General features: G+C 36.4%; 1 protein-coding gene across 3 annotated transcripts; it reads right to left on the bottom strand.

Moving 5' to 3' along the window:
• Window positions 1-336: 336 nt before the first annotated feature.
• Window positions 337-25,881, bottom strand: KLHL8 (kelch like family member 8; the record flags this gene model as incomplete). 3 transcript variants are annotated; one of them, XM_079706693.1, is made up of 9 exons in its annotated part: window positions 337-460; window positions 676-877; window positions 5,301-5,460; window positions 5,684-5,852; window positions 9,749-9,860; window positions 10,786-10,929; window positions 14,889-15,075; window positions 15,479-16,027; window positions 25,669-25,881. In XM_079706693.1, 9 exons carry the CDS (start codon window positions 25,879-25,881, stop codon window positions 337-339), a joined length of 1,860 nt encoding a protein of 619 aa, XP_079562819.1. The 3 variants fall into 3 exon arrangements, with proteins under 3 accessions (XP_079562819.1, XP_079562820.1, XP_079562821.1); XM_079706694.1 differs by having other exon boundaries at window positions 15,479-15,799; XM_079706695.1 differs by lacking the exon at window positions 15,479-16,027.
• Window positions 25,882-26,963: the final 1,082 nt, after the last annotated feature.

The following is a 26,963-nucleotide window of genomic DNA, read 5'->3' as shown; positions in this document are numbered from 1 at the left end:
GACTTCATTTTACATTTTGATTCATCCACACTTTAAAAAAAAAGGAATTTCAAGGTTTTGGCACTCCTTTAAACACATTTTTTTTGGAGGAGATATGGTTTCAGGTTAGAGTGTCTTCCTTCCCTACTTCATTATTTGTTAAAGTGGGAAGTATCAACTTTATTACTAGTAGTTTCAGCTACCATTTCAAAAGTTGCACTTAGTCACAATACAACAGTTTACATTTAAATGAGACTCTAGTAGTAGTTAAAACTGTTCAAAGGTGGCCATTACAAAATACTGGTAGTCTTTCTTGCCTATGAGATGTTATTAAATTGTTGGTGGCTGGAACTCAAGTCACATACAGTCAACCACATTACTGGATCCATGACCTACATCTCGAATTTGGCTAGTTAAACAGGCACACACAGCTACACCTGCTCCAGCTCTGCAGTGAGACACAGATCCAACAAGTTCCCACCTGAAAAGATAGAGGAGAAAGGATGTTACTTTAAAACAAATCATGATTTACTTTACTCAAAAGACAAAACAAAAAATCCCTATTATGGGACTGGTTTTGAAAGATAGTAAGCTATCCCCAAAGTTTTCTATTAACTACATGTAGCAGCATTTTAGCACTCTGGGATAATCTGTTACCAGAAGATCCCATTAAGGTGTAAAGGAAATAAAAATTACCTATTCAGCACTGGATCAAATGCTTCTACTGTATTTAAGTATGCATTGCCATTATGACCACCAACTGCAAAGATTTTGCCCATCACTGTTGCGATCCCCACTCCACCTCTGGGAGTGGTAAGGGCTGCTACATAATCCCACTTGTTGTTTCGAGGATCATACCGCTCAACTGAACTCAGAGGAGAATTATCATCAAAACCACCTATATAAAGAAAGATTTTTAAAATAGCATTATGTTTCATAGAAATTAACCATTAAATTTCAATTCAATAGCTTCAACAAATCAATCTTTTCAAAACATTTTAGAAAACCCAACATCTGTCACTACTACCAACTCCTATTATACATTTACTACAATTCAAGATAATTTAAATAGTATTTTCCTCAATATTAGGATTAAAAATCTTAAAGTGAGAGAAACTAAAGTCCCTATATTTAAGCAGATAATTTAGGAGAAAAAAAACCCCACGGACATTCATATAATTTTCCCTTAGCTTCCTAGAGACAAGGAAGAAAGTACTGAGATTCCTTCTCTCTGTGTGTACATGTATATATTAGATTTTTAAACGGTAAGAAGGCTTGAGAAGAGAATAAACTACACTAAGTCACTTGACTCACTTAGATATAAGTCAGTTTTCCAACTGTTTCCCTTAGTATTATAATCGTAATCATAATTACAGAGATGGTGGACTATGACTCAATTGTTACCAATTTTTGCCAAAACTACATCTTCATGCTACCTATTCTAGATGCCGACAGTCCTCTCTATAAATCATCTTAACAATGTTACTTATTATGTTCCTGACTGTTAAACACAGAGACTGCTATTTTAACAGTGCTCTTTCCTTTAAAAATATATGTGTCTCTTTTTAGGCTCCATCTCAGTCTACATGAGTAATAGGTCTCCCTGATGACTAAACCTATTTTCCTGAGGACAGAAGTGTTGATATTATGACGGTCTATTTAGAAACAAGGTCAGGTTAAAAAAAAAAAATCAACAAAGTTAACTTCTCTAATGGGTTTAATTTTATTAAATCAACTGAGGTAAAAATTCACTGATCAGGACTTCCCCAGTGGTGCAGTGGTTAAGAATCTGCCTGCCAATGCAGGGGACACAGGTTCGAGCCCTGGTCCGGGAAGATCCCACATGCCGTGGAGCAACTAAGGCCATGAGTCACAACTACTGAGCCTGCACTCTAGAGCCCGCGAGCCACAACTACTGAGCCCGTGTGCCACAACTACTGAAGCCCACATGCCTAGAGCCTGTGCTCCACAAGAAAAGAAGCCACAGCAATGAGAAGCCTGCGCACCACAACAAAGAGTAGCCCCCGCTAGACACAACTAGTGGAAGCCTGTGCACAGCAACAAAGAATCAACACAGCCAAGACTTAATTAATTAATTAAAAAATAAAATTCACTGATCTTAGTTCATAATTCAGTGACTTTTAACAAATGTAATAGTGTTATCACCACCACAACCATGATAAAAAAACATTTTTCACTATAACAAAGGCTCTACTTTTAATTACTGCTAATGCTAAGGTAGAAGAGATTAAGTTTTTAATACAGGGTAGTTATATTTTTCATGGTCCTCTTTTTCATGGGCTCCCTATCATTTCCCTAGCTAATGCATATAAATTTTGAACAAAGAACTCAAAGCAGAGGAACAGAAAAGGGAGGATGCAATTAGCTTCCTGTACATACAGTTACCTTCAAAGTTTTCTTATTCAAATCAGTTGTACCTGTTTTAAGTAGGACTTGAATGACCAAGAGGGTTTTTATTTTAAGGTTCAACCTGAGTCAGTCTTATTTTTACCATGTCTGTTCTACTGTAAGTGCCCAGAAGATTTAACAAGTAACAGCAACAATGATACTCCTGTTGAGATATAACATATGTCAATGCCCTTGCTAGACAGGGAGCTGAGAGAGGTAGCAATGATGTAGTGTAAGAATGCTGGGTTCTCACAGACCCTGCTTCAAATTCCAGCCTTGTCAACTTATTTAGGCCTGTGACAATATTATTCACTCTCTCAGTCTCTCACTACCTCAAAGAGCTGCTGTGATGATCAGGCTAGACTGAAAAGGTAAAAAATTATGTTATTTCTCTTCTTTAATACACATAAGCACTGAAATAGTATTACTTCTATTACTTGTAGATGTTTAAGTGCTAACAATATCCCACTCTCTTATCAAGAACTCTAAGTTTTTTTTTTAACATCTTTATTGGAGTATAATTGCTTTACAATGGTGTGTTTTTGCTTTATAACAAAGTGAATCAGTTATACATATACATATGTTCCCATCTCTCTTCCCTCTTGCGTCTCCCTCCCTCCCACCCTCCCTATCTCACCCCTCTAGGTGGTCACAAAGCACCGAGCTGATCTCTCTGTGCTATGCGGCTGCTTCCCACTAGCTATCTATTTTACGTTTGGTAGTGTATATATGTCCATGCCACTCTCTTTGTCACAGCTTACCCTTCCCCCTCCCCGTATCAAGTCCATTCTCTAGTAGGTCTGTGTCTTTATTCCTGTCTTACCCCTAGGTTCTTCATGACATTTTTTTTCCTTTATATTCCATATATATGTGTTAGCATACGGTATTTCTTTTCCTCTTTCTGACTTACTTCACTCTGTATAACTGACTCTAGGTCCATTCACCTCACTACAAATAACTCAATTTCATTTCTTTTTATGGCTGGGTAATATTCCATTGTATATATGTGCCACATCTTCTTTATCCATTCATCTGTTGATGGACACTTAGGTTGCTTCCACGTCCTGGCTATTTTAAATACAGCTGCAATGAACACTGTGGTACATGATTCTTTTTGAACTATGGTTTTCTCAACTATGGTTTTCTCAGGGTATACGCCCAGTAGTGGGATTGCTGGGTCATATGGTAGTTCTATTTTTAGTTTTTTAAGGAACCTCCATACTGTTCTCCATAGTGGCTGTACCAATTCACATTCCCACCAACAGTGTATGAGAGTTCCCTTTTCTCCACAACCTCTCCAGCATTTATTTTGTTTGTAGATGTTTTGATGATGGCCATTCTGACCAGTGTGAGATGATATCTCATTGTAGTTTTGATTTGCATTTCTCTAATGATTAATGATGTTGAGCATTCTTTCATGTGTTTGTTGGCAATCTGTATATCTTCTTTGGAGAAATGTCTATTTAGGTCTTCTGCCCATTTTTGGATTGGGTTGTTTGCTTTTTTGATACTGAGCTGCATGAGCTGCTTGTAAATTTTGGAGATTAATCCTTTGTCAGTTGCTTCATTTGCAAATATTTTCTCCCATTCTGAGGGTTGTCTTTTGGTCTTGTTTATGGTTTCCTTTGCTGTGCAAAACCTTTTAAGTTTCATTAGGTCTCAGTTGTTTATTTTTGCTTTTATTTCCATTTCTCTAGGAGGTGGGTCAAAAAGGATCTTTTTTTTTTTTCTTTTTTTTTTTTTTGCGGTACGCGGGCCTCTCACTGTTGTGGCCTCTCCCATTGAGGAGCACAGGCTCCGGACGTGCAGGCTCAGCGGCCATGGCTCATGGGCCCAGCCGCTCCGCAGCATGTGGGATCTTCCTGGACCAGGGCACAAACCCGTGTCCCCTGCATCAGCAGGCAGACTCTCAACCACTGCGCCACCAGGGAAGCCCCAAAAAGGATTTTGCTGTGATTTATGTCATGGAGTGTTCTATGTTTTCCTCTAAGAGTTTAATAGCATTTGGCCTTACATTTAGGTCTTTAATCCATTTTGAATTTATTTTTGTGTATGGTGTTAGGGAGTGTTCTAATTTCATTCTTTTACATGTAGCTGTCCAGTTTTCCCAGCACCACTTATTGAAGAGGCTGTCTTTTCTCCATTGTATATTCTTGCCTCCTTTATCAAAGATAAGGTGACCATATGTGCGTGAGTTTATCTCTGGGCTTTCAATTCTGTTCCATTGATCTGTATTTCTATTTTTGTGCCAGTACCATACTGTCTTGATTACTGTAGTTTTGTAGTATAGTCTGAAGTCTAGGAGCCTGATTCCTGCAGCTCCGCTTTTCCTCCATTTTTCTTTCTCAAGATTGCTTTGGCTATTCCCCTCCAACTCTATTATATAGTAAGTCAAAAAGCAATACAGGGTTTCCCTGGTGGCGCAGTGGTTGAGAGTCCGCCTGCCGATGCAGGGGACGCGGGTTCGTGCCCCGGTCCGGGAAGATCCCACATGCCGTGGAGCGGCTGGGCCCGTGAGCCATGGTCGCTGAGCCTGTGTGTCTGGAGCCTGTGCTCCACAACGGGAGAGGCCACAGCAGTGAGAGGCCCGCGTACCACAAAAAAAAAAAAAAGAAAAAAAGCAATACAGAGACACTAACTGCCATCATGCATATGAAATACCTATTGGTTTGCTTAGTCAACACAATTCCCTTGAAATGAAGACAAAAAAAGTAAAGTAAAAATATGGAGGTAGAGTTTTAAACATGAAAGATGAAGATGTAAACAAAGAAGCTTGAATATGAATCTTAAGAATTCAAAAGCAAATCTTAGGACTGATTCCACTTGGGCCTAAATGCAATGTAATTTGTGTTACTGACACTATCATTGTATGTCCTGTAAAACATTACACTAGAGAAATATCATCCACTCACCAACAACATATAAGCAACCATGGAGCTCACTAACTCCATTGCCTGCTCTTCGCTGACCCATTTCTTTAACTTCTATCCATTTATCGAGATGTGGATCATACCTCTCCACACTAGATAGAGAAGCTACTCCATCATTGCCACCTACTGCATAAACATGGTTCTAAATAAAGAAAGAAAAAAAAAACACAAGACATTAGATTTTGAATTGATTTACATGCTGTCCTAATGGTAGACCAGAATGTGCAAGAGAGCAGTATTTTATGAAATAATCTGGTGTGTAATCAATATCTGCATACTGGAAATATGAATACATCAGACCTTTCCTTATTTGGTTAGGGATGTGATGCAATGCAATCCAGTGAGCAAGCTGCCACATAACTTACCACAAGAGCCACAGAGCCAACTCCTCCACGGGGAGTATTCATTGGTGCCACTGTACTCCACTGATCAGATTCTATGTCATATCTCTCAACATCGTTGAAGCAAGTGTTGTCATCTAACCCTCCAATTGCATAAATTGGGCCTCCCAAGGAGGCCAAGGCAATTCCTCGCCTGCAAAAACAATAAAAGACACTTCAGCATTCCATTTGTTTCCAGAAAAAAGGTAGCAAAATAATTGTGCTAATGTACCCATTTATCACATTAAACATCAATGTGACGTTTATTACCGTTATTTTTAGATTTATCAAAGCTTCTGAATAGATGGCTACAGGGTTGCCAAATTGTGCAAGTCTATGTGAACAGTGCCCTCTGGAGTTTTATAATGCATAGCCTACACAGGTTACTTTAAACTTAAATGAAATAATAAAGGAAAACCCAACAAAATACTATAAATGGAGTCCAAAACATTCAGTTAGTAAAACACTCAGTTGCATAATTAAGAGACTGATGAATTGACAGAGATGGTCTGCTACAGAGGATCAGAAGTCAACCTCATTACTAAATTCATGTAATTGCAGAGCACATTTTGTTGCAGTGTTTCATTACATCACACAAAAGAACATCAATTTTATATTACAAGCTTTATATCACATTGCTTAACTTCTGAAGTGCATCTATTTATCTTGGAACAGAAAAGACTTAGCCCATGTTAAAAGCTAATTCATCATAATGGTGACTGAAAAAAAAATTATACCAATTTCTTAAAAAACACACTGCAGCAATCAAAAGTTGAACTACTCTAAAATTTATCTGTCACTGACTTGGTATATACTTTGGATAATGTGTATTGTTTAAACCTTTACTACCTTGCTTCTTCATCTGTCACCCATCTGAGAAAGCAGTAGACACAACTGATATTAATTTGTCAATACAGGTAATGCACCAAGAACAGTGACTAGCCCATATTCAGTGCTGTGTATTAGCTATTCTTATTTCTGGAGAGAGCTGCTGCTCTACTGAGATTCTAACTCTCAGTTTACCAAAAGAGTATCCTAGGAAAGAATTCTTAAGGATAATGTTGTCATTCATTTTGTGTCCTTAACTTCTTTTCCCTTGAGTATAAAGCAATGACTTACAAAATACTGTGGTTATAAACACTTTCAGGTGTGGGTGAACACATGTGTGTACACTCTAGAATATATGAGTGTTATATCATGGCAGAAGTGAGTATACCATATAATTCCCCCCTCCCTCCACCCCCTAAACCACAAGACCATAAGACACTATTGATTATTTCTTACTCCTCAAAACTCTCTTGATTTTTGTGACATCACATGTTTGAGTTTCCTCCTCCATTACATCTCTGGCTGGTACTTTTCAGCTTCCTTTACCAGTGCCTTCTTCTCTATTCTGTCACTGAATTATGAAGTTCCCTAAGGCCTCTTATCACCCTATACTCTCTCTGTAGGCAATTTCATTCTTTCCATGGATTTATAACTCTAATATGTATTTCCAGACATATATACAGCTTCAAATCTGTGTGTCTGGATCTTCAACCTTAACTTTAACCTGAAGTGAAACTTACTGTCTACCTCCCTGTGCTAGGCAGATTTTAAGATGTCTTCCTCCACAACATTCACCCTCTGGTTTTACTCCTATGATTATGCTATATTACATGGCAAAGTGGAGATTACCTGAATGAGTTTAATCTAACCACGTAAGCCCTATAAAAGCAGAGGTTTCTCCAGCTGGTAGCAGATGACAGGTCAGAAACTCAAAGAACGTGGTGGATTCTGCAAGTCGCTGCTAGTTTGAAGATTGAGGGGAGCATTTGGAAAGGACCTCAGAATGGCTTCTAGGAGCTGAGAGTGATCCCTGGCCTACAGCCAGTAAAAACAAGAAACTCAGTCCTTCAATCACAAAGAACTGCATCCTATCAATAACCTAAATGAACTTGGAAGTAGTTTCTTCCCCAGAGCCTCCATTAGAGCCTACAGCCTACACCTTGATTTTGGTCTTGTGGAGCCTAAGTGGAAAACTCAGTTAAAGTTGCTCGACTTCTGACCTATGGAACTGTGAACTAATTAATGGATGTTGTTCTAAGCTTCTAAGTTTGTCATAATTGGTTACACAGCAAGAGAAAACTAATATACCCATTAGAAGACAAACAAAAACTTTATCCCGTACACCATCTTGCTTTTCCTAATGCAGAAAGTCACACCACTATCCAAATCCAGTTGTTTAAGCCAGAAACTTAAGGATCATCTTAGCCTTACCTTATTGTTTTTTTTACCTCCCACATCTAATTATCATAAAATCTTGTTGATTGTACACTTCTGAACTCTCTCTCAAATATGTCCTCTTTCCTCTATCTCAACTTCTACCACTTTAGTCCAAGCCACCGTTATTTCTTTGACTAAAAATATTACAATAACCCTTTTGGTTTCCCAGACTGTTTTCACTCTGGTCTTCCTCAAATACATTCTCCATTTCATAGCAGAGGATCTTTGGAAAGAGAAATCTGATTCTATCACTCCCCTGCTATCAAAAAAAAAAAAATGTGTGTGTGTATTTCAAAGCACACCAGATTAAAAAATCTTGGCAAACTTGAAAGGTCCTTATTTTTTGCCTGCTATTTCAGCTGTATCTGTTGACACTATCCCCTTTGATCTGTCAGCCACATGGGACTTCTTTCAAGCTCTCTGCTCTCATTCATCTCCAGATTTTCAAAGGCTCTTCATCTCTTTCCATCCACCAACCTTACACCACCCACCACTTAATGAGTCTAAATTCTTTTGTTCCTTCAGACCTTAGGTTAAATGGGACTCCAGTCTCGAGCATTCTTTACTTTCGCTGGTGCTAGCATTATTACCCTTGTAATTATGTCTTTATTTCTATCTTGCCTTTTAGAATGTAAGCTCTATGGAGGTAGGGACCCTGACTGTCTTATTTATTGCTGTATCTTCAGCACTTGGTATATCTTGTAATGGGCATTTAACCAGTATTTGCTGAATAAATAAATCAACCCCTAGAGATGCTCTGTTAGGATGATGGGTTTCAATAAAACCATACCTTGAACAAACATCAGTATCCATTTTAGTGAAAAGATGAAAAAGAAAAGGGGGGAAAACCAGAAAACCAGATATTTAACATGTGAATATTATTTTGGAATACACACTGAAACAATGATTTGGGGGGATACAAATTATAAAAACAAATAACATGAGAAAATAAATGCAGTTCTATTATTTTTTATAGAGTTGGAAAGCTACTGTAGTGCTCAGGGTATATTTTAGAAGATCAAAGAAATTCAACTGCTATTTTGTTAGACAAGTTTCACTCAATTCTCAGCTAAAAACCAGCTTAGCATGATAAAGAGGCAAGAGTATAAAGATTAAAAATGTACTTAAGGATTTTCTCCCCCATTTTAATTCATGTGTTAGAATTTAAACTGTTTGTGGTTACCATGTAGCATAAATCAAGCCCTACTAAAGTATTAAAATGTCATTTATAGATAAGTAGTGTATTTTAAGGCTAGGTTTTTCCCACTAAGATTCTTTCTCCTCATGAGTGAAAAAAAGGCCAAAAATCTCTTTTCAGCCGAACTCTCTTCACATTTCCATCTAATTTTTCATACTTCTAACACACAAGAAAACTCAGTTAAAAATACTATGTTAAATTCATCAAGAATAGAAAACTAGATGTCAGTGTATGCCCATTTGCAAAATTATCTTCAGTTGAGCACCACTAGTACATAGGAACGCAACTATTTTTGAAACTTTTCTGAAAATTTTAAATTATTTCAAAATAAAAAGTTAAATAAATGCTCAGGTATGAGTCAAAACTATGACAATCATTATCATACTCAAAGACATGATTCTATTCTTAATTTTCAGGAAAATTTTAAAAGTGATAATGAAGCATCACATTGGATGCTTTAACAAAATGTGTTTAGGAAGGTATTTAAAGTTTCTAAAAATGCAGAGTAAAAAATTAGCCCTTTCAGTTATAGGAAGCTTTCTTTATTTTCCACCAACAAATCAAAATAAATGTCCATGCTCATCTACCTCTTTGTGTTCATTGATGCCTTCATCATCCATTTATTAGTGAGAGGATCAAACATCTCCATACTACCTAAATGTTCATTTCCATCATGTCCACCCACTGCATACACTTTACCTGTCAAGTAGAGAAGTATTTTCATTTGTTTCCAAATAAATAAACTTATATATAATCAATATATAATTAAAATAGCACAATAAATTAACTTTCAACAAATCTTCTTCTGTTCAACATTATGATCAAGTCACTTTAGTCAAATGAAAATAAATGTAAGCTTCTGCTTAATAAGATGCCTGAAACATGCTGTTTTACAAGTTATTTAAATGTTCAAACATTATCCTGCCCTTAGTTTTCCCAACTTTTTATTACTTAGTAGATGATATCACTAATCATCCTTGCAAAGAATGTTTAATAAAATGAAAAAATGCTCTTGTATAAAGAAAATATAAAACTCTTAATATATCAAACCATTCTAAATGAAACAAATAAAAATTGGAACTATTAACATACCAAAATGGTAACTGTAACTATTTAGGTGTCTGGGTTACAGATGATTTTTGTTTTTTATTAAATATGTTTTCATATTTCCCCCCAAAGCATTTATACTTTTATAATTGGAAGAAAAGTGACTTTTTAATTCTCCTAACAATTTATCCATGGTTCTGCAATTAATTCATTTTTAGTAACCAGGTAAAAAAACCTCATTTCAATAATAATAATTAGGTATAGAAAAAAGTTAATATATATTTATTATTTGGGTTCAATAAATATTTTTTTTTAGTTTGGTTATTTTGTAAATATAACTCAGAATAGTTTAACTCCCTTTTCCTTAATACTCATCTCCTGTTAAGCATCTATATGCAAGAGATTGTACACTGAGTATCTATGGGCATAAAACAAGTAAACATTCATCAAATAATCTGATATATTGAAACATACTTTATAATGTAGGAATTTTCTTATAGAAAGAAATTCTCAAAGTTCAAATATTTGAAAGATCATTGTGGTGACACGATGTGATTTAACACAAAAGCAGACCCACCTTCCACTGAGATTACACCCACGTGTCGCCTTCGACTGTTCATTTCTGGTCCAAAGAACCAACTGTTTTTGTTGATAGAATAGCATTCGATACTGCGAAAGGGGTCACCTGATCCACCTCGACCACCTACACAAAATAGCACACCTAAAGGTAAAGTCACAAAATAGAGGGTAAAGTCACAAAATAGAGGTTAAAATCACAGCTCCCCTTTTTTCTTTTTACAGCTAATTTTATTTTTATTTTTTATTTTTTGGCCATACCACACGGCTTGTGGGATGTTAGTTCCCTGACCAGGGATTGAACCCAGGCCCATGGCAGTGAGAGCATGGAGTTCTAACCACTGGACTGCCAGGAAATTCCCCCTAACTGAAAAAAAAAAAAAAAAAAAGATAAGTGTGGAAAAAAACTTACGAACTCAAAATTTTGATTAATGGGGAAAAAAAGTTATTTGGATAGCATTTAATGTCATTATACCACTAAAAATCTAATTTTCTTTTTTCCCCCTCATTTGAACTTTTCAAAGAATAGAATACATCAGTTATCTCAGCTTGTTAACATTTCACTATAATACAGTTGAGATCCTCACCCACCCTGAATAACTGCTGTTGCTAGTAAGGTCATGACAAAATCCAACAAACTCATAAAGTTAATTTCTGACTGAATACAATTACAACATTTGATATACTGATCACCCTAGTTTTTTTGGAAACTCCTTAACTCTTGATTTCCATAATATCAAAGTCTCCTTTTCTCTATTATTTCTGTCTTTTGTATGTTTTCTGTTTCATTCTCAGCCTACTTCTCACATACTTCATGCTTACACAGGAAAAGTTCAATCCCTTTACTTAAAATTCCATCTGTATCATAATGCCTTCCAATCTGCATTTCTAAGCCACATTTCCACTTGATGTCCCAGAGGCACCTCAAACCCAACATAAAAGATCTCCCCTTCCTCACCCACCTAAACAACTTTGTCCTTCCCTGAGGTATCCTTTCTCTCCCTCGCTATTCCCACAGCCACTGTTAGTTCAGGCCCTCATCAGCTATTACTGCAAAATCTTGTTCTCTCTTATCACTTAGTACTCTTTTGCTTTCAGACTGTCAACTGAATAATCTAATTAAAAGGCTCTTTCAACAGCTTTTCATTACCTGTATCAGTAGTTCTTAAAATTTTTACTGAATGCCACTGAATTGTACATTTAAAAATGATTAAAATGGCAATTTTTATGGTATATGTATTTTACCACAATTTTTCTTAACAAATCAAAACTTTATTCTGGGGACTTCCCTGGTGGCACAGTGGTTAAGACTCCATGCTCCCAATGCAGGGGGCCCAGGTTAGAACCCTGGTCAGGGAACTAGATCACACATGCTGCAACTAAAAGATCCTGCATGCCTCAACAAAGATCCCATGTGCTACAACTAAGACCCGACTCAGCCAAATTAAAAAAAAGAAAAAAAAAACTTTATTCTGATTCAGAATCACCAGAGGAGCTATTTTATAAAACACAGATTGCTGGGCCTGACCCCTCCCCAACCAAGAGTTTGATTCAGTGGGTTTGCGGTAGGTGCAAAATTTTGAATTTTTAAAAACTTCCCAAGTGAACGCTCATGCTGCTGGTCAAGAGGACACCACTTGCTTCACACTATGAGAACCACTGCTCTACAAGATAAAGCCTTAGTAGAGCATAAAGGCCTTGCACTGTCCAATGCGATTTTCTCCCTCTCTTTCCCTTAATGTTTAAGCTCCTGCATCACCCATATAGTGATCCTCCTCAATGTTCTGATAACAACTTTTGGTAACTCTCATTCATGTAATATACAGTATCGAAATGATCTATTATGCTGATATCTGTCACCAGAGTCTAAGCGAGATTAAGATAGTGTGTTAAGCGTTTATGCACTAATAAAGATGAGCACAGTGCCTGGCGTGTACTAAACGTTCAATAAATGTAAAATAAACTGAATACCCTTTTCTCTTATTGGCACCCAGAAAAACATCTATTTATTATTCAAAACTAAGACTGGGGGTTATTTTCCCTATAAAACCTTTTCTGTCTCTTCCAAAGTAAAAATAACCACTCTTTTTGCTTCCCACTATAACTTTTGATTATATCAAAGTACCTTTAATACTTTATTGCATTTACTTATTCATAATATGGCTATTTCCCTAGATCAGACTGAAAGTTCTCTCAAAATAGGAACGGCTATAGTCTATTTGTGTGTTTACATTTCTTTCTTTCTTTCTTTTTTTTTTTTTTTGCGGTATGTGGGCCTCTCACTGTTGTGGCCTCTCCTGTCGCGGAGCACAGGCTCTGGACGCGCAGGCTCAGCGGCCATGGCTCACGGGCCCAGCTGCTCCGCGGCATGTGGGATCTTCCCGGACCGGGGCACGAACCTGTGTCCCCTGCATCGGCAGGCGGACTCTCAACCACTGCGCCACCAGGGAAGCCCTGTGTGTTTACATTTCTAATGCCTAACCCAGAACCCGGCACATAGTAGGCACTTAATATATGTTTGCTGAATGACTACATACATGAATGACCAGAACTGCCTGTGCTATCTTTTCCAACCAATTCAGTGTTTCAACTCAGAGAAATTTAAAGTTGAAAGAGACTTTAAAGATCCTGCAGTCAAAATTATTTATAAACTGACGCCTTCAGAGATTAAGAAATCTGCCTCAAATTACAGATGCTTTATGGCACAGCTGGAATTATAATCCCAGAATGTAATCCCAATTATTGATTAGATTTTATTTAAGTGGACCCTAATATTTCAGCTACATAGGTCACCTAGGAACATGACATGGAAGGAAAAAAAATTAAAATGAAGTAAAAAGATCACGACACAAATCCTTTCTCCACTGTTCTGTGTAGCCTTGGGCATCCTTTCACTCTCTCTGATTCTTAGTTTCCTCATCCATAAAATGGAATAACACCATCTTTCTTACAATAAGGATCAAATCCTTCACTAAAACCTACTTCATAAAGTTCTTGCAATCATGTAAGAGATCATGTATATAAGGGTCTAATACATTTGGCATATAACCTAGACTGCCAAAATCTTTGAATTCAAGTCTGAATCTGAAGAATTAAATACGTTGACTTCTTGAAACAGGATTCACAACTAAAAAAATCTACGCTTCAAAAATTTAATACTTGAAATCAACCTATAAAAAAAGGGAAAAATATCCTTTTCATGTTAAACTATTTAGAAGAACTACTTCTTCATAAGCAGATCTACAACATTCAAATTTTCTTTATACTATCTAGATAAAGTCCCACTATTCATTACCATGTACTGCCTTTTGTTGTTTTTAGGCTATTCCACGGATCTCTTTATTTAATAACCACATTAGGTCACAGCAGATGTACAGGAGGTCTCTGTTCAGAGTGCTGATTCCAGAATTCACTGACCACATTTATTCTCCCTTATCCCACAAATATATTCTTTATAAAGAGTAACGTAAGTGAACATAAAACTATTTTCTCAGGAAAACATGAAAGTCTGTAAATTATGGCAAATAAAGGCGAAACTACATGCCTCCTCAAGTATAAGAGCTTTATATTCTAAGAGTTTAATGTGGTCTGTTATACTATTATATTAGATGTATTAAGTACCTTTCTTTTGATGTGATAAAATGCAAAAACAAACATTTAAATATGCAGTATGTGTTAAGCTCCATGTTTGGTACCAGGGATACAAAGTTATTAAGATACCTACCTGTCTCTGAAGGGCTCAAAACATGTCAAATAAATTTCAATGCAACATAGTAAGATGTGCAAAGCAAGTGTCATTTAAGCAAAAATGACAGAGGATCTAATTCTGCCTAGAAGAATCAAAAAGACTCCCAAAGAAAAGATATTTCAGCAGGCTCTTCAGAGTGTATAGGTCTTGTTACGGTTTTTTAAAAAACTGGCTTATTGGTAAAACTATCTGAAATCATGTACAGTAAGAATTCATATATAACCTTACTTGCCAATTATTACTTTAAGACAATCAGATACTAATCATCTTACAATTAGGTTTCGGCAAACATAACCAACCCTCAAATACAACAAAATTCCTTAGAGCAGAGTTGATAAAATGAGTAATTTAATTACCAGCAGTATGTTTCCTTGGGGTAGTCCGAATGGAGTATTCAAAGTCAGGTACTGCTCTGCTACTCAAGTGAAGGTGGTAATTTCTTGCTTCATCCAATAAATCTCTACATTTTAGATTTTGTTTGACAATCTGTTCTTTTGCCACAACACCCATAAGAAAATCAACCGGCAACAGCGGCAAACGAACCTAAGATTGTGAATAGTTGCAGATATAAAATTTAAGTTGCAATTGGACAGTTCATTCTCTACTTTCACTGCAGCATGTTCTCTTTTTAAAACTCATTTACCTTCTAAAATCTGAATGAAGCTCAATGTGCCAAGTTCTAAAGCAATTTCCAGCACTGGTCTGTACTAATGATATCTCAAAGGGATTTTTTAAATATTCAGGTTAAAAAGCAGGTAATGATCTTTCTAATTCAAATAAAACACATTCAGACTTATCCTTAAATGGTATAGTAAGTAGGAAAGAGTCAAAGCCATTTTCACATCATATTACATCAATGGATAATCTACACTTTTTATGATAAATGGAACATGCTGATTTGCTTCCATATCATTTTATTTCTATACACAATCTTATTCATCCCTACCTGTGCAAGTGTTTCATCCAACCATTTGGAATGATGCTGAGGATTGGCAAGAAGCCACTTGATGGCTGCACTATAGACCTGCTTTTCATTCTCAATATTTAGATCACTGGAGGACAAAAGCTTATGGAGATGCTGGGGTGACACACTTACAAAGTCTTCACACTCCACCACTTCAGGAAAATGCTCACAGGCATACTGATCCGCCATGTCCATTAAGTCTATTCGATTGTGACTTTCTGCAAAGGCTCTTACTGCCAGACAATTGGAGGGATGAAAATGTAACTTCATGTATTCACAACAAGCTCTAGCCACCAGTTCAACCTGTAGAATACAGGCTGCATATAATAGAGGCTGGACGTTGTCAACAGTCAAAGTGAGTCGTGAAGAATAGACAAACTTTACCAAGTCTTCTATTGCATCACCATCAAAATCTCTGATCTCAATCAGTGTTTGCTTGGCTTCAGCCATTTCAGAGAGAAACATAGCTCTGAAGTAGGGAATAACACAAGCCAATACCAGTTTGTGACAAGAGATTAGCTTTGAGCCAACCTGTTCAAAACAAAACAAAGAGAGACTCAGTTTAATATCAAAATTAGCCTGAGATCCACATCGAGTACATGCTGTATAGCAGGGATAAAAACTCCAGACAAGTTTAGTGTATTTGTTTTAACAATGTAATCCTTTGTCACTTACTTTCAATCTAGGCCAATTTCTTAAGGTCAGGCAATTTTCTTCTTCCAAGTTAGAGTCAAAACTTTTATACATGTATCTATAATGTATTATACCATAAACTATGATTTTTCTGTATTATCTCACATTTCAGAAGCATTTTGTGAATTAATGAGGCTAATAGCAAACATCACCTAGCACTTACTATGTATCAGGCACTATACTTTTTTTTTGGTCTAAGAGTCCCTTCTTTTTTTCCAATTTTATTGACATACAATGTTGTATAAGTTTAAGGTATGCAGCATTATGACTTGATATATGTATATGTTGTGAAACGATTAGCACAGTTTTAGTAAGCTATCCATCACCTCATATAATTACAAATTTTTTTCTTTCTGATGAGAACTTTGTTTTTGTTTTTTGGGGTTTTTTTTTTTTTGGCGGTACGCGGGCCTCTCACTGTTGTGGCCTCTCCCGTTGAGGAGCACAGGCTCCGGACGCGCAGGCCCAGCAGCCATGGCTCACGGGCCTAGCTGCTCCACGGCATATGGGATCTTCCCAGAACGGGGCACAAACCCGTGTCCCCTGCATCGGCAGGCGGACTCTCAACCACTGCGCCACCAGGGAAGCCCTGATGAGAACTTTTAAGATCTACTCTCTTAGCAACTTTCAAATATACAACACAATATTGTTAACTACAGTTATCGTGTCAGGCTCTATTCTAAGTGCTTTTCATATATTAACTCACTCGATTGTCCCAATGCCCCTATGATACTATTATTATCCACAATTTACCAGTGAGAAAATTGAAGCAGAGTAAACAAATCAATGTTAGTATTTACTATGAGCTTAAATGAAGTTTTTTCATTTCCTATTTAAATCATTTTGAAATGATATTTTATAGAAATGTAATAAAGAACACTGAAATCTCACCACTTTGTTGAAAAATTAGATTGCTTCCAATAGTCTGCCATTACAAACACAGTAGTGAACTTTGTTGTAGGAGAATCTTTGTTTACATTCTCTATTATTTCCTAAAGATAAATTCCTAAAAACAGAAATGCTGCTTCAAAGGATAAGTACAATTTGGATACATACTACTAAATTGTCCATTTCTGATCCCCTTACAGTATTTGTGCCATATTCTGAATGTTATCTTAAGAAAAATCTGCCAATTCAATGTATGAAATATCTCATTGTTTTAGTTAACTTTTTACTAATATGATTGAATCATTCATAAATTTTGGACTACATTTATTTCTTCTAAGAACTCTTTCTATGACTTTTTTCTCATTTGTAAGAACTCCTCAGACATTTAGAATATTAGTCATTTGTCATATATACATTTCAAAACTTCTCTTTTATAAGTATGCTTCAAAATTTTATTCACTCCCTATGGATTTTTAAATAATCCAATCAATCTTTTTCCTTATGACTTCTGCCTTAGGTGCTATGCTTGAAATGGGAATCATTCTAACAGTCCATAAATATTTACAGGTATTTTTTCTAGTTTTATGTTTTTCACAAATCTATTTCCATCTGAAAGTTTTTGATACTGAGAAGACAGATATCTTTTTTTTTATTGATGTATAGTTTCTGTACAATATTATGTTACAGTTGTACAATATACTGATTCACAATTTTTAAAGGTTATACTCCATTTACAGTTATTATAAAACATTGGCTATATTCCCTGTGTTGTACAATATATCCTTGTACCTTATTTTATACTTATAGTTTGTATCTCTTACTCATCTTCTTTTTAACACAGACTTATCCAGTTTTTCCCAGCACTTTATGTTAAATAATCAATGAGTACAAGTAATAGGATAGTAGTGTTTTAGCAATTATCCTGTTTCCATGTAACATTTTGATTATGTAATACACTTATAGTTGTGTTTCATTATTTGGGAACTAATTTTAAAATAAGAACTCCTAAAGAAAAAGGCCTGAGGAATGTTACAATGTATAAAAGGTTTTGCTTATAAGTGCCCCATACCCAGCTTTTTTCACTAATGTAGAGGAAGAATGAATATCACTTATTTCAACAAGTACAAGATGATTGTTTCTGTTGGTTATACTATATTTACTTTGTTAAAATAATTTAGAAGGCAGGATTTAGAGTCTACTGAGATTCAAGTTGTAAACTATACTACAGCAGAAAGCTTGGCATGTTCTCAAATTCACGTTAGCCCTAAAACGGGATCTGAAATCTGATATTAAACATTTAAAAAATAGTCTCAAAATATCTTTTTTTTTTTTTTTTTGGATCATCTGCACTGGCCACCACTGAGATTTAGTTTCTATGCAAATATCTGTAAATCTCACATGATGTAAACCAGCTCAATTGAACAACTTACAAAGACTCTATTACATAATAGAAATATAAAATAAGGTACTACAGGTGTGGCCAGAAAGGTGGCTGCCCCCTCACCTGTCACGCACTGCACGTTCGTTGGGAAACTGGTGCTAAACCATCGTAGATGACTGCTTCTGGGTCGGGGTTTTATAGGTAGCAGAGGAGCTCCCTCGCTGCAATCTACTGAAAGTCAGCCCTCGACACAAGGATTTTTTTTTTTTTTTAGTTTTTTTTTTTAAGAAAAGAAAGTACTACAATTTTCAGATAAACATCATTTTTACAATGTCTTCTCATCCAAGCTGTACAAATCAATGGCCCTCAAGCTATTTTCATGTTGTTTATAAGGCTCTGTCCCTCTGTAACTCGTTTAATTCAAATAAACTAAAACGTGTATATTTAATATACACATACACACAAAATCATACCCTTATGCACCCTTTTAGAATAAATACCCATCTTCTAAATAAGAAAATTTTAACATTCAGATATATTCACAAATTTTGGGGAGAAAGTTTATAAACTGGTAATTCCCAGTTAAGGCCCTCATACTCTTTAATGATAAAATGCAAATTTATTCTTGTATGAGAATAAATTCTCGTCGCCTAAAATCCTTCGGTAGGAGTGACAGTGATTTAAAATGCTTCCTTAATCCCCTTGGACAATTTAAAGTTACTGTTATGGACTATGGCTGGTAGCAGCAGTGTTTTCAGTTTTGTGCTGAATTCTGGGAACATTGTTTTTGATTGGAATAAAGGAATTAATACTTGGATGTTAGAGTTCCACAATGGCTGGACATTTTCTATTGTTTTCTAAGTTTTGTGAATGTGGGGCTAATGCAAACTAACATTTTTGTAAAAATAAATAAATACCCATCTTAACTTTAAAAAGATCTTTGAGCCTTATATATGAAATAGGAACATCAAAAAATTTGGGCTTCTATGCATTCATTAACTTTTCTTTGACACTATGTAGTCTCATGTTCTTAAGAGTTTATTTCTAAATTTTTCTTCTCTGGTACATAAATATCAATTACCAAAAATATTTTATCAGAAATTTTAAAATGAAAGAAATCGAAGTCTAAAGACTAGATGTTTAAAACTCGGTGAAAGGGCTTCCCTGCTGGCGCAGTGGTTGAGAGTCCGCCTGCCGATGCAGGGGACACAGGTTTGTGCCCTGGTCCGGGAAGATCCCACATGCCGCGGAGCGGCTGGGCCCGTGAGCCATGGCCACTGAGCCTGCGCGTCCGGAGCCTGGGCTCCGCAATGGGAGAGGCCACAACAGTGAGAGTCCCGCGTACCGCAAAAAAAAAAAAAAAAAAAAACAAAAAAAAACTGGGTGAAAAATACACAAACTACAAAATATTAGACATTATTATACCATTTAAAATCATATAAATACTACAGCATGTCCTTGATACTAGGGAATTTTCTAATTTACATTTTTATTTGATAAGTGAACATATGAATACTTCAAGATGCTCGGGGAAAAGAAAACATGACAAGCTTAACCCAAGTAGTGAAATATGTAGAATATCAACATTAACATAATGATCCTTTATTTTTTAACAAAAGCTTGAAATACAAACCGCTAATCCAAACCTTGAGTAACTGTCCATGGATTAGCCAATAGGGATCAAAATACAATGAAACACGAACTTCCCTGGTGGCGCAGTGGTTAAGAATCCACCTGCCAACGCAGGGGACATGGGTTCGAGCCCTGGTCTGGGAAGATTCCACATGCCGCGGAGCAACTAAGCCCGTGCACCACAACTACTGAGCCTACGCTCTAGAGCCCACTAGCCACAACTACTGAATCCTGCGCGCCTAGAGCCCATGCTCCGCAACAAGAGAAGCCACTGCAATGAGAAGCCCGCACACCAAAACGAAGAGTAGCCCCCGCTCACCACAACTAGAGAAAGCCTGCGTGCAGCAACGAAGACCCAATGCAGCCATAAATAAATAAATAAATTTATATATATATAAAAAATTCCATTTAATTGTCAGTCCTGACTTTCAAAAGGAACCTATCTATTATCTTGCATTAAAGATCACTTACTTTTCAAGTTTTCTTTTTTCCCCTCAACTACAATATATATTTACAGTGTAAAATCAAGAAAGTACAGAAAAATATAAGGGAAAAAATTTACTCACAATTCAACAAATACTGTCAACCTGTTGGCATATTTCCTTTTAACTTTTTCCCATGCATTTTGAAACATAATAGACTGTCCTGAACTTTGTCACCTTTTCCTAAGTTTCTGAAAACTTTCAACTCTTCATGCTTATTCTACACAGTGGATGTGACACAGTTTATTTAGTCTGCTATCAGCCATTAAGACAACTTTTCCATATTTTAAATATAAACAGTATCTTAGAACAGGAAGTTTTTTCAGCATTTCAGAATACTTCCTTGAGATAAAATCTGAAAAGCAGAATTAATGAGTCAATAAATATAAACTTTTTACAGTTCTTGATACATACTGCCAAACCATCCATGAAAAACAAGGAATGAATTTACATATCCATCAGCAGTGTTTGAGAATAATCTCTTCATCAAAATTCCAAAGCAATAAATAATGTTCAATATGTTGATAACTGAACAATTTTTCAATTGATTTAATTTTTACTTCTTTGACATTTTTAGTACTTTAAAAAATCTGGCTATCCCGTGAACTATTCTCTTGCAAACACAGAATGCTTAAGTGTTAAATACAAAATCACTTTCTCGGGCTTCCCTGGTGGCGCAGTGGTTAAGAATCTGCCTGCCAATCAGGGGACATGGGTTCAAGCCCTGGTCCAGGAAGATCAGGGGGCTACAACGAAGAGTAGCCTCCACTCACTGCAGCTAGAGAAAGTCGGCGTGCAGCAACGAAGACCCAACACAGCCAAAAATAAAATAAACAAATTTATATTTTTAAAAAATCATTTTCTCCTTTATCATTTCTCTTTTATTAGATTATGCCTGCTCTCCGGTCAGGAGTTAACTGCTACATTTATAAGGATGACAATTTATCATTTCTACCTCTTGGAAGTATACTACTATAATGCAGTTCAAACACTTTGTTTCTCTACAATCTTTCAGAGCACTTATTATTACCTGATCAGTTGAAAGTTTTGACAGCCAATAATTATAACACTTAGAATCTTGAACGTGTTCATTAGAACCCTATAAATACTTGTTTTTTAAAAAAAATCACAGAAACGTGCACTTGCAAAAAAAAAAAAAAAAAGCCAAACAACATGACTGAAACATAATCAGTGGTGGCATCAAGAGGTGATGTAAGGGATTGTCCTCCTCTAATAATCTCTATCAACTTCTTGAGGTAAAATTAACTATGATCTTTAACAAGGATAATGACATTTCCTCAAACTACATAAAGCATAAATAAAAGCATCTTTGTAGATGCTAGTCTTGTTGATCTATGATGTATAATTTAAGCATTATGAGAGCTATGCAATACCCCTTTCAAGACAATTTCCCTCTGCCTTTTCCCCACCAAATTGTTGCCCTTAAGAAGCTTCCCTCATACATAACTTCAGAGCTGCCACTAGATATACTGTTTTAAAATATTTTCACTAATAAATACATAATAATATATAAACAAGTTTTACCTTTCCCTAGAATGACCTCAAGATTATATATAATCTCCTATGTGAAGCCTTTCCAATCACCTCTCAGACATAGTTAACAGATCCTCTCCTATGCTTCCATAAAAATATCATAAAGTGACAATCACTAAATTGTATTTTAGTTAGCTGTGTATGTGCCTATCTCCAGCTAAATTTCAAACTCCCTCAATGCAAGTACAGCATATTATTCAGATTTATTTATACTCTCCATATACTAGGGTAAGACCTTAGTAAATATCTGTTAAATGAGTTTGTTTTTCCAATATCAGTGCTCACTTTGGAATTTAAAAACACACTAATGGTCTTACATATGAACAATAAAACCAGTTTTGATAACTGTCTTTCTAAAATTCTTGTCCTAAAAGCAATAATTATCTAATGAAGTATACTAATAAAAAAAGGAGATGAATATATCAAAGTATAATCCTCAAGGTTACATGAATGTAAAAAGTGAAGTTTGTATTGAACAGAGCATTATAAACTACCCATAATCCTACTTGGTTTAGTTGTTCTGTGACAGTTAAATTCTGAAAGTTTAAGAAATGTTGAATTAGAATTAAGAAACAAATCCAATAACAGTCCTGCTAAAAGATTAAGCTACAATTCTTTCTAATGATAAGAATATACCGTAGCAGCATTATCTAATACTTCTGGAACAACAAGAATAGTACACATAATGATCCTAACAGCTGAATATTTATTATTATGTACTGAGCACTGTTATAAGGACTTCACATATTATCAATTCACTTATTCCTCACAAAAACCTAATCGTCATCATAATTTTACAGTTGAAAAAATAAAAATGAGAGCTCCTTTAAATTAGTGAAGTTTCTCATTCTTTTTTTTTTTTTTTTTTTTTTGCGGTACGCGGGCCTCTCACTGTTGTGGCCTCTCCCGTTGCGGAGCACAGGCTCTGGATGCGCAGGCTCAGCGGCCATGGCTCACAGGCCCAGCCGCTCCGCGGCATATGGGATCCTCCCAGACCGGGGCACGAACCCGTATCCCCTGCATCAGCAGGCGGACTCTCAACCACTGCGCCACCAGGGAGGCCCAAGTTTCTCATTCTTAAATGACTTCTACCACTGCTTCAAACACAGTAATTTTGAGTTTCCACCATAGATTCTTCTGAGGTTTTCACTTCAACCTATTGCTGAAGGTACCCAATAAACAAAGAAAAGTTATGAGATTAGTTATCACTTGCCCTAAAATGGCTGTGTCCTTACTTTTCACTTAAGAAAGTTTACATGCAGTAGCTAGTAAAAATTATTCTAAGATCCAATTATAAAATGTGTACAATCAATAATATTCTATTTAATTATTTTCCAACATATACTGATATGATGAACTGATAATTTATTAAATTCAAATAATCTATTTTACATTTTTATTTTTGCCAAATCCAGTGTGGGTCACTGAATTTCACACTTGCGTTGAAAATTAGAACAATGGCATTAGATTAAACATAATATACTATACAGATCAGGTGTTCTACACCTACAGTTTAGGTCTTCCTTCATTAAAATTTATACATGGCTAAATTTCACATAAAGCTAGTAAAATTATTTAACAGTTTTCTTCTCAATATCTTAGTGTCCTTACATATTTGTAGGTCCTAATTAAAAGTTAAGTAAAGAGAATGTAGGTCATTTATTTACAGTATAACACTATACTCCTGGACATTCTGGGCCTAAAACTCAGAATTTATGCATTCCGTTTACAGACTTTTGCTGAGTGTCCCTGATCTGATTCTCTAAGGGTGTCCTCAATCCCCACAACTCTGAGCTCTAAGAACCTGACTGATCAGGAGCAGAAAGCAAAATCTAAAAGATCCCAAAGTGGCAAATCTCATGTGGAAAATGCTGCATGTATACACATAAATCCTCAAAAGAATTTAATATTACACTGAGAGGTAAGAATAGTAAGAGGTACTTTAAATGAGCTATGAGAAACAATTAGAACACAGGCTCTTCAACACTGCTTTATCAATTTTCCAACTTTATTAAAACTGTTCTTTGTAGCAGAGCAACATGATCGTATAGGCCTTAGACAAAGTTTACTAAAGACTTTTTCATCCCAGTCTAAAAAACACTCTACTATCAGGTAAAAATAAACAATCTCACTTAAAGACAGTAATATTGAAATAGAGATTAAATTACAGGCGTATCTTGGAGATACTGCAGATTCAGTTCCAGACCACTGCAATAAAGCAAATATCTCAATAAAGCAAGTCACATGAATTTTTTGGTTTCCCGGTGCATATAAAAGTTATGTTTAGGGCCTCCCTGGTGGTGCAGTGGTTGAGAGTCCACCTGCCGATGCAAGGGATACGGGTTCGTGCCCCGGTCCAGGAGGATCCCATATGCCGCGGAGCGGCTGGGCCCGTGAGCCATGGCCGCTGAGCCTGCACATCCGGAACCTGTGCTCCGCAACGGGAGAGGAAGTTATGTTTAGACTAAAAAAATCAGGGCTGCCACAAACCTTCAATTTATTTAAAACAAACAAACAAACAAAAAAACACATTATCTGAGAAACACAATAAAGCAAAAAAGTGCAGAAAAACAAGATATGCTTACACCAGAATAGGAACACACAGTAAAACACTAGTGCAGCTACGTATACAACCAAGAATTCTGACTTCTAACCAACATCAAGAGTAAGTGAATACATCAAGTTGTTTTTTTTTTTCTTTTTCTTTTTGGCTGTGCCAGGCAGCATGCAGGATCTTAGTTCCCTGACCAGGGATCAAACCCATGTCCCCTGCAATTGAAGCATGGAGTCCTAACCACCAGACCACTAGGGAATTCCCAACATCAAGATTTTTTAATTCACAAGTTAAAAGCTAATTCCCCGGCGGTCCGGTGGTTAGGACTCCACACTTTCACTGAGGAGGGCGCAGGTCTGATCCCTGGTCAGGGAACTTAGATCCCGCAAGCCGTACAGTGCAGCCAAAAAAAAAAAAAAAAAAAAAAGCTTATCTGGTCAACAGCAATTTATCCATTTCACAAATAATAACTATTTGTTGTTTTAGGGCTCCAGAACTTTCAGAAGTGAAACTAAGAAATAGTGAATATCAACATTTAATTAGTAAAATAATTTTATCTTATGCTAGGCTCCCTTTACTTACCCTCCCTTATGTCCCTTCCCCTTCAATGTAATAAAGGGTTGAAACTAAAACCATTCTGACTATAATAAGCAAAGCATCAAAAATGTGCTTTGTGTGGTTATAGAAACCTTTATTTTTTATTTATTTATTTATTTTATTATTATTATTTTTTGCTGTACATGGGCCTCTCACTGTTGTGGCCTCTCCCGTTGCGGAGCACAGGCTCCGGATGCGCAGGCTCAGCGGCCATGGCTCACAGACCCAGCTGCTCTGCTGCATGTGGGATATCTTCCCGGACCGGGGCACAAACCTGTGTCCCCTGCATCGGCAGGCGGACTCTCAACCACTGCACCACCAGGGAAGCCCGAGACCTTTATTTTATATAATACACTGAAGAGGTTGAGGAAAGAAAAAAAGACAGTCTCACCTTCAATGTGATATCACAGAGTTCTCCATTTTCATAAAACTGAAGAAGAGAACCATGAAAATCTTTCCAAGCTTCATTTGCTTCAAAGATAAAGGAGTCTTCTCCATCACCATCACCAAGTGAAGATCTGTTCTTTATTTGCTGGTGCTGTTGCCTTTTCCCTTTTGTGAAGCGATTCCTAGCTTGTTTTGCATTCATAGATTCTGAAGCCATTTGTAACACTCTTTTAATACAGCTCTCTTCTCAAACATCCCATTTATTCTTTTGTAAAGGATGGGGAAAAGGTAGATGGGGAGAAGGTAGATGCAGTCCACTAAACTTCAGACATTTTTCAAAACCTACTCAACTGCCATTGTCCAGTTAGCTGAGGCTGAAAAAAAATAACAAAACACACATAAAACCACTCAAAAAATGATTACTAGAAATTATAGTTTACCAATACCATATATGTAAAATGACCATATAAATCACTGTTGAAAGAAGAACAGGTGACTTTGTATTTTTACACTAAATGTCACATAAGCCACCTCAGCTAATTGTATCAGTGAAGGGACTCCTTTAAAATCTAATTGGAAAATTGTGGGAGGATGGTGGAGTAGAAGCACAAGGAACCTGTTTCCCCACATAGACAACAACTGCACTCACAGAATCTGTCTGATGTAACTATTTTGAAACTCTGGAGTCTGCTGAAGGATTACAACTTCCAGAAGACTTAGTCAGTAAATTACAGTTGACTTTGGTCAATTTCAGCTCTGTGTACAGTAGCAGCTGCCCACCCTCAGCCATGTGGCAAGCAGCTGTTCATGTGTTTCTGGAGCAGCTTGCACAGAGTTTGCAGGAGCCACAGTAGGCAAGAAGGACTCTATCCTCTGAATATTAGGGATCTCTCCTCTGATTGCTCACTACTGTTTCTGATCACAGAGGTGCAGACAAAGAGGTGGCCAGCCACTGTTACTGCACCTCCTCCCACTGTTGCAAGCCCCTCCCTCTCGATCTGAAGTGACTTCCAGGATATTTTAAATGCTGGTGCCCTTTACCGCTGCATTTTTCACTATTTCCCCTTTTGGGAGTAAGACACTAAAGACTAAGACATTAAAAAACAACTGCATATACAAGCAAAATCAGAAAGTGACCATGCATGCCCAGGAAAAGGCTCAGAAAAGACCTGAGAAGACTTTAAGTTTAAACCTCAAGCTGATCTTCAGCATAAAGACAGCCCACAACAATAAAAAAAAAAAAAAAGCCAAACAATAACAAACAAACAAAAAAAAGCCTTAAGGAATAGGGAAAAATCT

This window comes from Hyperoodon ampullatus (genome assembly GCF_949752795.1).
Source record: "Hyperoodon ampullatus genome assembly, chromosome: 1".
Lineage (NCBI taxonomy): Eukaryota > Metazoa > Chordata > Mammalia > Artiodactyla > Ziphiidae > Hyperoodon > Hyperoodon ampullatus.
This window is presented reverse-complemented; position numbering and strand designations above follow the sequence as displayed.